Source organism: Planococcus citri, chromosome 3, assembly GCF_950023065.1.
Source record: "Planococcus citri chromosome 3, ihPlaCitr1.1, whole genome shotgun sequence".
NCBI lineage: Eukaryota > Metazoa > Arthropoda > Insecta > Hemiptera > Pseudococcidae > Planococcus > Planococcus citri.
Genome location: NC_088679.1, coordinates 48,707,575 through 48,719,058, shown reverse-complemented (window position 1 = coordinate 48,719,058; position 11,484 = coordinate 48,707,575). Strand labels below are relative to the sequence as shown.

General features: G+C 31.1%; 1 protein-coding gene across 1 annotated transcript; it reads right to left on the bottom strand.

Annotated features, from left to right (window-relative positions):
- Positions 1 to 585: 585 nt before the first annotated feature.
- slbo (slow border cells) lies at positions 586 to 8,075 on the bottom strand. Its single transcript, XM_065353927.1, has one exon. The coding sequence runs from the start codon at positions 7,571 to 7,573 to the stop codon at positions 6,776 to 6,778; it is 798 nt and encodes a 265-aa protein (XP_065209999.1). The 5' UTR covers positions 7,574 to 8,075; the 3' UTR covers positions 586 to 6,775.
- Between the last annotated feature and the right edge of the window lie 3,409 nt (positions 8,076 to 11,484).

The window sequence follows — 11,484 nt, the reverse complement described above, 5'->3', positions numbered from 1 at the left end:
ATTAAAGGGCAATATCCTTCATTACTCCGCATATTTGAATATTGACTAATAGATTGAGAAATTCTTCAATTCAGTCACGTTTTGAAAATTCCTGAATTATATTTTGGAAAAAATCATCGACCAATTTTCATGTGATGATGGCTTTAGATTACCAAGTCAAGTTCAAATTCTGGAGATACGAATAAATCCTCAGACGAGACTCTTTCTTTTCAAATTATTCAATCCCATGTGTACAAAATCTAACAAATTTTTTTCGTTCTAAAAACATTTTGAATCACTTAAGCAATGTGTAATTTTTAGAATTGTCACCTACTAAAATGGGTTCTCAGACTAGGAAGTAGGATCCATTTATTTACGATTCTAAAAATCAAACACAAATCCACGCAGAAATACGAAAAAACTTTGAAATTTCATCGATCAGTTTTTGCTTACACTCGTAAGGGTACTCGTAAATTTAGGGATGGAGGACTAATAAAAACATACTTACTTACTTAATTTTCTGTCTTTATCTCACAAAAAACACAGTGATCAATGCGTTCGATTAAGGTTACTCATAAAAATGGAAATGAAAGTGGAAAAACATAATTTTGTAACAAAAATGTTTATTAATTATTAAATAAATACAACTAACAAAAATTTACATTCATTATCAATAACTGAAAAACTTATAAATATTAAACAAGAATACAAATCTTATGAAAAAAAAAAATTAATAAGTTAAACATTAAATGGTAAATTTAAAAATTAAATGTACATACAATAAGGAAAAGAAAATGTACACATACACATCTGTTAGGTACAATGCGAAAAAAGTTCAACTTTTCGTTGTGGTAGGTAAGGTACCATCTACTACATATAAGCAGTCGGTTGTTCTTGAGCCAAATCAAATTCGGCGACATTATTTCAAAAAAAAAAAAAACAACTCATTTTTTTAACGGAAAGCATTTAAATTTTAATCACTTATCAAGGTATTTTAATAAATAAAGTACAGTACGACGTACCTATACACATGTACACCTAGACATTTAAACACATAATACAACTAGATAAAACTGTACAAATAAATAGGTATTTGTCTTTTGTCGTATCAGATACACAGTTAAATTAATGACAATTGCAAACTTTTAGGTCTTTTTCGTTTCTCATTTTTTTCGCACAAGTACACATAAGTAGGTATAAAATAAAATCATATAGGTAATAGAAAAAATTGCCACGTTGAAAAAAGTGTTCCGGCTATAGGGAGCTCAGTATGTAATGTTCTATTAAAAATAAATGAAAAACTTCATGTACTTATTTATTATTTTCCCGGCTTTAATGCGAACCAATTTTGCATCGATATAAAAATAATATAAGTATTATAAATTTAATGTAAAAATGTAACATCATAAATTTCTTATTATTATTGTTTTTTCAATTCAATTTGATTTCGAAATTCGAATTTGAAAAATCTTTCGGACCATATCTCGTGACTCTAAATATCAGTCGAAACATCGAGAAAATTTTTAATAAAGCATCGTAGTAAATCGACAGAAGATGAGGGGAAAGGGGGTCAAGTAAAATACAGATACCTACATCTTTGGTTAAACACATTTCATAATCTTTGGTAAATTATTTTGAAATTAATCAGGTACATTTCCTAGCAGCTTGACTCGAATGAAAAATCGCGTAGGTATATTGTACCTACATAATTACCCACTTTTTTAAAAAAAATAGTACCTCAATCCCGCCGATATTTTGAAGTAAAAAAAAATCATTTCTATGTAATGCATCGGAAAAGTCAGGCAATTATATTAGAGAGAAAAACAATGTCATCTTATTTTTAAAAAATGAACAAGTGTAATACACCAAGTTACACAAGTGAATTTTATCGTACACAAGGTGTACACACAAAATTAAGGAACTAAATTTAGGACTTAAAAATAACATGTATACTTAAATTTTAATTTGAGAGAAAATGAATCGTAAAATATAAGTAAACAACGAAACGAGCAAAAACATATTACAAGGGAACAAAAATTTTGTAAAATTGGTAAAACCTCGTTCGTTACATGGGAAATTACCGATTTGCGGGTTCTCAACCAGCGTAGCATAAAACTAACACAGTGACAAATATATGTATTTTTAAATCAACAGATGCATGAAGTAGGCAACCAACGTAACACGTGTTCAATGATTTTGAGCGATTACAATATCTAGATAATATCAGTACATTACAATGGCAAGATGATATTAATGATTAACGGCAGTAACATTACGATAGTAAGACAAAAAAAAAAATTTCCAATAAAAAATAATTCAAAATTACAAATAAATTTTTAAAAAACTGAACACAAATATGTTACAATTAAGCTCGTATAGACTAAGGCACACAGACATGCGGTAACCAAAAGTTATCAATTTCCAAAAAAACAATGAGCAACTCGTTAATTTTTTTTTAGCGTAATAACACGTAATTATAAATCAATAGCCTACAATGAATGAGAAATGAAAAAAAAAAAAAAAATGACGGGTAAAAGTTGATTTTTTGGAATGAATGATTCTAATGTATACAGATAAATTTTCAAATACTTAAGCGTTTTCTATCACCATTTTAATTGTATTGAAATTCGCATGAAAAGAGCCGTTTAATACGAATCATTATTTTTTACTCATTTTTCCAACGAATCTCCTTTTTCTACGACGGACGAGAAAATCGAAGCGTAATACAGATGCAAGATGTTGATTTCTTTATCAGATAAGAAATAAATTTGCGTTAGCAAAATTCATTGAAATGATAACCGCATACGAAGGGAAATCAAATTCAAAGTTTTTAATATACGAGTTCGATTATCACTTTAAAAGACGTATACAATCAACCGATCAAAATAAATAAACACCATAGCCTAGGGCAAGGGTGGAAGGGAGTGTAAAACATGAAACTCGACATTTTTGAATCATTGACATGCAAAATATTTTATCTACTCGTATTTTGGGTTTAATTATGTTTTTGCAAGGCTGGATTATCCGCAAGAACGAACCGAAAATGTGTAGGTATACCTAGTAGAGAGCAGCCCGAATTTGACTTTTCTGAATAGCATGTTCGTATTTCAAATCGCTTAGGTGAAATTTTGCCACAACTGAGATGGCAAATATAAAAACGTTGAAAGAAGTTTGCCTTTCGCAGTTTTTTTAAAACACGTGTTGTTTCAACAAATTTTTAACATCATTTAGAGTCTTAAAAAGGACTTCCATCATCATGTGACCACCAACTTAAGACAACACGGAAAGGCGAGGGAGGAGAGAGATTCGTCCTATAAGTGTTGTCAAAATTCCAAAAGTAAAGAAAATTTTTTTCTAAACAAAAAACATGAAAAGAATGACAAAAAATGAAAAAAAATGAAAAAAAAATAGTTCAAGCTATATAAATTTGAATATTTTTAGGTTAGAAAAATGAAAGAAATTGGATTTCAAGCGAAACATCAATTTTTTTTGTTCTTGTAAAAAAAATCAAACTGAAGAATTTGAAAAATTTTCATTTCGAATTTCAAAAATTTTTTAAATTTATTTTCATTTGTTGATTTTCTAGTTTGCATTCTTCAAAAATGTTTTCTTTTTTCTTTTCGAATAAATCCCATAAAATTAAAGGATAAAATTTACAGACAGTAAATCGGCTGAATTTACAAATACATAGACATATTTGTACAACAGTAAGGTAATTAATATTTAATTTTCATGTCGTGAAACTTGCACAAAAAATGACATTATTTGAACACAATTTCAAAAAATAAAATAAAATAGCTCATGGAGTAGCAAAAAATCCACCTAAAACATTTCAAGTTAGAAAATTGAGAAAATTACAAATTCAGCCAAATATTAAGAATTGCATTCGACAATTTTCATTTTTGGTCCTTCCAATAATTTTCTTCGATGGGTCACTATGATAATTTAAATAGGCCATGAAGAAGGAAATTTACCATAGTTGGACCACGCCGGAGAGTGGGGGAAGAGGACAATTTTTTTCATTTCTTTTAGTGAACTGACAAGTGTTTTGACTGGAAAATTAAATACGTACACCTATCAAGTTGTAAGAATTTCACTCTCTGAACTTTTAAATTAGAAAAAATGGTATTTTTAAATCGAAGATTATAATTGGCAATTTTCATGATTTAACCCCCTTGCAATAATTTTATATATTACTCGTATGTATATCTGGCTGCCTCAGCAATTGATAGAGTACGAAATTAAATCGAGAATCTCTGAAGTAATTTATTGGGGGGACCGGGGCGGGGGTGAAATATTTATATCATTGTACAATGTACATTCTACAAAAATTGAACAAATAAAACGATGGTTTAGGTAGAAAAGAAAAATTGTTTTTTTTTAAGAATAAGTTTGAGATCAAAATTAAATTTTACACTTTTCTAATTTTCAGAATTCAGCATTAGAGATCAGAACTTTATTTTGGAACAATCTTTTTTTTTTTATTGAATTGAAATTGAAGTTTCAATTAACACACCCCTCCCTCTACTACCACTCTTACACTTTGATAACTACCAACGAGACATATAAATACGTCATTTCAAACTATGATTTTTCTTTTTTACCTTGTTTTAAAAAATAAAACAGCAATAAAATAAATTTGGTTTCACTCGAGTACAGTTTTGATAACTTTAACGTCAAGTTTTTATTTAGTAGACAGCGTGGGCAATCACTGTTGGAAAATTTACCAGCCTTAAAGAAAGAAAAAAAAAATATAACATTGCGTGCGGTAAAATCCTGCCCAAATAAAATACAACGTAATCTTTAAAACTTCCATTGATATCGTTTAATTATTCATTTTTCAAACATCAAACTGAGATTTGTCCTCGTGTTCAAATATCCACTTGAATTTTCGTTTCATCTATATGTAATAAGCAAAATGGATAGATTCTCACGTGCTTTAATACCTAGCTAGCTCACGTATGAAACATTTCCAAACATATAGACACGAAATTTTTCGAAAATAACCAAATTCTAGAAAATTTAACCCCAATTAAAACAGCAAATGAACGTTATTTATGGTTGAAGTATGTTCGAATAGTGCTCGTGGCAGAATCGACAGTAGGTGGTGGGAGGGAGGGGTGAGATTCTTTGCTTATACTATGCCAGCCAATTCATTTTAGTTTGACTCTTTACCCTACCGATGGCCAAAAAAATATGTTTTCTAGAAAATTTCATTTTGCTAAGAATACGTAAGTATAAACTCCTTTTGGTATTTTATACTTTCGAGCTTTTACTAACTTTTCTAATTTCTTATCAAATGCAGTTGGAATAAAAAAGGTCAAAAACGCTATTTAATAATTTCAATTTTCAGGACTAGGATTTTTTTTTGTCAAAATAACGAACTCGTATATCAAAATTTCAACAATATTAAATAACGCTCGTTAATTTTTCTGTCATCAAAACGTAAATACCTAGCTTATACTATACATGGTGTCACACATGCGCTGGGTTTTTGATAACGTTTTATTACAATATAAAAATTTTACTGCTCATTCTATCGCTCGAAAAATATTCTTACCTATTTGATTTTTTTTTTTCAGAATTGTTTTCGATAATACTCGTATTTTCAACTCAACTACACGTAGGCATCAGAAAATTTTCCATCGAAACGTTATTCAATTTATCAAGAATTTTCAGGGCTGCACAAGCAGTCTTTTTAAAAAAGTTTATAAAATTGATAAAAAGAAATTTCTAGTAACCTGAGAATTAGATTTAAAAGAAAAAGAATATTTGTTTCAATTTATCGAGTTGGTAAACTATGGTTTCATTTGAAGCAGAAAAAAAGTCTGTAAAATGTATCAATTTAAAACGGATAGCAAATTATCATGATAGGAGATGATCGTTTCTAATTCTTTTCATCTGACAAATAGGTATGCGAATTAAAATAGTAGGTATAAAAATATACGTAATAAACCACACAGAGACACACGCACACAAACATCATTCAAAGGTAATATGTAGGTAAAAGCAATAAAATAAATAGTTGTTCAAGAATATCTATCAATAATGGTAACTGGTCCCCTATAAATTACTTAATATACAAAAGAAAAACAAATTAAACAAATTTATCTACACTCATTGTAATACAACCGTACCTATAATGAATGAAGTTCGCCCAAAAACAAAACAAAAATGATGGGTGAAAGAACGTTAAGCATCAAAAAAAGAATTCATCGAATGAATAAATTTTAAAAAATTTGAAAGAAAGCTATCAGAGTTGACATGACTTGATAAATGTGAGACAAAAATAAAAAGTACAAAAATGTGACCAAAAAAACAAAGTCTTATTGCAATTTTATTCAAGTTTACCTAAGTATATGTATTTTTATTGAGAGTAGTAAATATACCTATTGGATATGATATGACAATCTTCTCAATTCAATTTCAGTCTCATTTTTTCCAAGACTTCAATAAGCCTACTTTGTTCACTCCAAAATGAACAGATCAAAAATGGAAGATGCATTTTTCAAAATCAAAAAGTTTTTTTAGAAGGAAATTTGTTCATTTAACAATTTTTTTCCACCTCGATTAGATAGTGAGTAAAAAAAAATAACGAAAAACAGCAGACATAATATATGTAGACAGGTAGGATGGTACCTATTTGTACCGATGACCACTTCATTGCCTCGATGCTTATGAATAACAGAACACACAAACACACACACGCACAACGCATAGTCTCAAAATTGAAGGTAACGAAATATGAATTTGTATAAAAATTAATAATAGGTAAAATGAAAGGAAAAAAACACAACTACTGGACATGAGGGTAGACATCAAAATGCTTATTCAGCTCCCTATGGAGCTGCTCCGGCAAAACGCCGACATTAGTGAATAACGACCTTAGAACATTTAATTCTTCACTTAGGAGTTCAATTCTTTTTTGTAGCCTTTCATTTTCCTTAACTAATAATTTTACCTTCTCTTCGGTTTCTCTAGATCGGAGCTTCGCCTTTTCTCGCGACTTCCTCACAGCTATGTTATTTCTTTCTCTGCGTCTTTTGTATTCGTCGGTATTCTTATCGATAGATTTGTTGGATTTTCTATGCATTTGCTGAGCTTGGTGTTGTTGGTTTTGATGATGCGGGTGATGCAGCGCTTTCAAAGCGTTCGTAGGTGAAACGTAATTATGAGTGGTGCCATTATTCAAAACCGAATACGGCGTTTGTTGCTGATGTCTGGAGAATTCCTCCAAAGGTTCTTCCTTGACCGAAGCGTTTGAAGCGTTGGAATTACTTTCAAAATGAACAGGTTGAGGCATGTACGCTAACGTAGTGCGTGATTGGAATTGCTGCGGTCTGGGCTTTTGGTGACCCTGGTTTAGTATTTCGGTGAATAATCCTTCATTGAACTGACTATCGTCTATTAGATTCTGCAAATCTAGCGATATTTCCGGTGTGTTTAGATCAGCCAAATCTGAATACTTCTTCAAATGTTGAGGTTGCATTTGTTTTTTCACCGCCATTGCTTCGTGTTGCGACGTCGCGTTTACAGACTGCTGCGGCGCGTTGTCGTACATTTGCGGTGAGTCCATCATATCATCAAAGAACATGTAAAAACGCGTAGAGCGTACATAAAAAAAATCTTACGTACTTTGGACTTTTTTTTTCACTTAATTCACCGTAGATCGCTTCGTTAATATTCGCCACGAATTGCGCGCGAACAATAACTATCGGCACTTCGCAAATTAATCCAAAGCCGGCGTTGAAGCGAAAAAAAAAATTTCAAAATTTCAACACGTTACTCGAAAACTTTCGCAAAATTTATCGATTTAACGTTAACTTGAGCAGCATTTTAACACACAACAAACGAAAATAAAATTTAAACATTTCCACTAGAAAAATATCATTTAAATAAAAAGCGCCAACCGCGATAATTAAAAAATAATACGTTCACTGGAAACTTAAAATTTTTTCACTTCGAAATTTCGTTGATACGGCTACACGTGTGTAAGTCTTGACAGGTTGTACACAAACGTCACGCACCGAATACGTTACGGCATCACACTCACACGCTGCGCTCAACGCGAATGAAGGCGAAGAAGAGTTGCCTATGTTTTGGAATGTAAGTATACTGATAATGTTTCAATTAAAACAGGGTTACCACAGTAGCGTACGTAAAATACGTACTGAACCGCGAGCCGAGACGCGAGTCTGCGAAGGTTTGTTTTGCCATCGTACGCAGATTCTCGCCGGGTTTCTTGCGAATTCGCCGACAAACATAGCGACAATTTGATAATTTCAATTCAATGAACTCTGCGATTGTTTTATGTTTATGATGATTGACGTGTGCGGCTGTAGTCAGCAGTCAGCAGGCCTATTTAATGAAGGTTTTCCAAATTTCGAATTCGTTTTTCTGCTTATCTGTGCGATACATCTCCTGCTCAACACTACAATAATTTTGTACTAGTATATGTAGACTAGAGCCCATCCTAAAGAGCATTTCTCAAAAAAAAAAAAGAAAAAGGCAAAAGGCGTACGAATTTTGCTTTTGTTATTATGTTTTTTTTGGTATAAAACCAAATTTGAAAACAATAGATAGGTACTTATACTATTTCATCGTGATGATATGTTTACCTACTCCACCTACTAGGTACTTAGCACAAGCACATTTTGAATTGAAACAGCTACCACCAAACGTTTAAGTGAAAGAATCTACAAAAGTTGATTTTGTAATAAATGTTACTGTAATAAGTACCTCTACCTACCTGATAGGTGTTTCTGAATTTGGTCAAAAAAATTATCGATACAGAAGTCAGAACTTGTTCGGTTTTGGGAGTTTTAGTCGCAGGGATTCTCCATCTTTGATAACATTTTGGTAAAAAAAAAATTGGTGTTTTCCTCTTGAAGAATTTTTTCTTGATTAAGGGCTGTCGCTATAAGAATAAAAATAAAGTCATAGGTACAACATATTCTTACTTAATCGGTATAGAAAAGTGCTCTGTCCAACTCTTGAAAATTAACAGAGGACAACTTTTATAAAATAGATGAATAAGTTGCCTATTTTGAAAATTGAAGGGACTAATTCCATTTTCAAAAACTCAATGCACCTAGCATCAAAATTGAAAAGACAACCAGGCTTATAAGCATGAACGTACGTTGAGCTTTAAAAAATAGTTGCTTCAAAGAACAACATCTTCAAAACTGTATCGCAAAGTTGATTCTGAGATGTTTTGCCTGGTATCAATTTTGAAAATGCAACATGACTTTTGATTTTTTGAAGTTGATCATAGGTAACTACTGAAAATTAAATTTGCTCAGTTTGAGTTGAGACCGAGAACCTGTACATATAATTGAAAAATCATAGCGTTTAAAGCCCATCTTTTGAAAAAACGTTTGCCCCTTCAAACCCCAATTTAGGCAACTTATTCATCTAATATTTTTTTACGGAACATGGTTACGTCTGAATTTTTTTAATTTTGCTGATCACTTTTCATGGAGACAATTGTATTAAATTCATGTATCCCCCCACCACTACTTTCTGGAAAAATTTCTACTTAAAGCAGCAGTTATTATTTTGCGATATCTGACTTTGTATGTACAAGATACTGAATTTTCTCCTTCTGTTTGTTTCAGTTTTCAAAATTTTGACCGATAATTTCAATTTTTTTATTTTGATATGTGAATAGTGTTTCGATGTTTATGTAAAGGTTGATACGTCTTTGACCTTTCAGCCTTCTGTTTCCCTTCAATACAGAACTTCCCCTTGTGTTCTCTTTAAATAGGTAATCCATCTACTCCTTAAAGGAAAATTGAAAACAGAATGGTTGAAAATGGAAAATTTTATTAAGTAGAACTTTTTAAAAACGAGTCTGCAGCTTTGACATTTTTTTCACGCATTGAGTAGAGCTTTCATTCCGTGTTCAAGTTCTGGATAATTGATTTTGATACATTGCTTTCTATACGTCTACTATTCACAAATAAATTTATTCGGTCTTCTTAAATGATATGTACTTCGAATATTTTCAACAATAAAAATGTACCTATTGCTTCTGTTTTTTTGAAAACCATTTTTATTCATTTTTCTGGCAAAAAATACAAAACGGAAAATGTAACATTACCTAAGTTATTGTTAATTTTTGTGATGAAAAGTTGTTTTTTTAATCATCAAAACGACTTATTTACTCTTTAATCTGTCGGTGTCGTATAACCATGTAAATGCGGTTTTTGATCACAATTAAGAATTTTGACAATTTATTTGACAGGCCTCTGCTATTATGGATTTTTGGACCATGGAATAATTGAATTTGGAGTAGATTGAAAAAAATTGGTATCGTTTTGGGGTATTAAAGTCAATAAATAATGCTTAGGTACTTTCAATGATACTTTTTCTGCAATTTTTCCAATCTATTATATTTTTTCACATTTGAATTTCATGAATTTATGTCAAGCTTATATAAATCCGTGTTGTTGTGGTTTGGAGCCAGTAATTTAAAGATGGGCAGCTTCGTTCATAAATTATCAAGTCACATATTTTCTAATTTTCTCCATCATGCAGTGGAAGGAAGCTGTAAGTTTTTTACAAAATAGCAATACAATAATAAAATGGACAATATTTTGCACGTTTTCGAACCGGAATTTCGCGAAAATGATATGTATCGGCACTTCGGCAGTCAACTTCTCAACGAGAGTCAACGTACAATAGTACGCACTGCGTAGTTTTTCTGTACTTCTGTAAAAATGTTTTCTTTCTGAGCTTTTGAGCTATATAGGTACCTCTACCTACTTACTTTGCGCCGCTCACATTGAGGATAAAAAAGTTCAAGAAGTAAAAAATTTTTTCCTGATTATTGCAGAGACTAACAGAGGCTGAATAATGATGATAGGTAAATATAAAATGAAAAAATATTGGTTTGAAAATTTTACTCACTTACTTGCAAATTATTTTCATTCTTATGCCTTAATTATTCCAAATTGATAATGTAAATGTGCGACAACGGTCGCCTTAGCGTACTTAGTAAGATCAGCGTGATAAATTTTGAATTATGTATTTTTGTATTCTTTTTCAATATTTTTTGGGCCTAAAGAGAGTTACGTCGGATATTGAAGCATTTCTTTTCCTCTCTTCTTGTTAAAAACAGTCGTTTGTGGAAGATCGTATCCGAATTTTTAAAACACTGAAAAATAAAATGTTTAAATTTGCGAACGTTTCTGAAATCGTGCCTACTCGAAATGCTGCAGCCCCTATCAAGTCTGAATTCTAAAAGTTATTAAAACTCAAAAAACTCAAAAGTATTCAATATTCAAATATAATTCAAATAAATCCAACTGATTAAGAAAATCAATTATCAAAATACAATTAAGTCTTGTATGTAAGATTAAGGTTAGGCTTTCATTTTTGAAATGTGTATTAGATATGTAATTGGGAAAGTCAGTGGTAGGTATAGCTATGCAGCTAGCCTCTACTATCGCTTCGCGAGGTACTTTACTGAATCTTTCTTTTTAAATTACATAGTATTATTGC

Bases quoted from the DNA above. Each gene is read 5' to 3' on its own strand.
- slbo (XM_065353927.1), bottom strand. From the start codon at position 7,573: ATGTTCTTTGATGATATGATGGACTCACCGCAAATGTACGACAACGCG.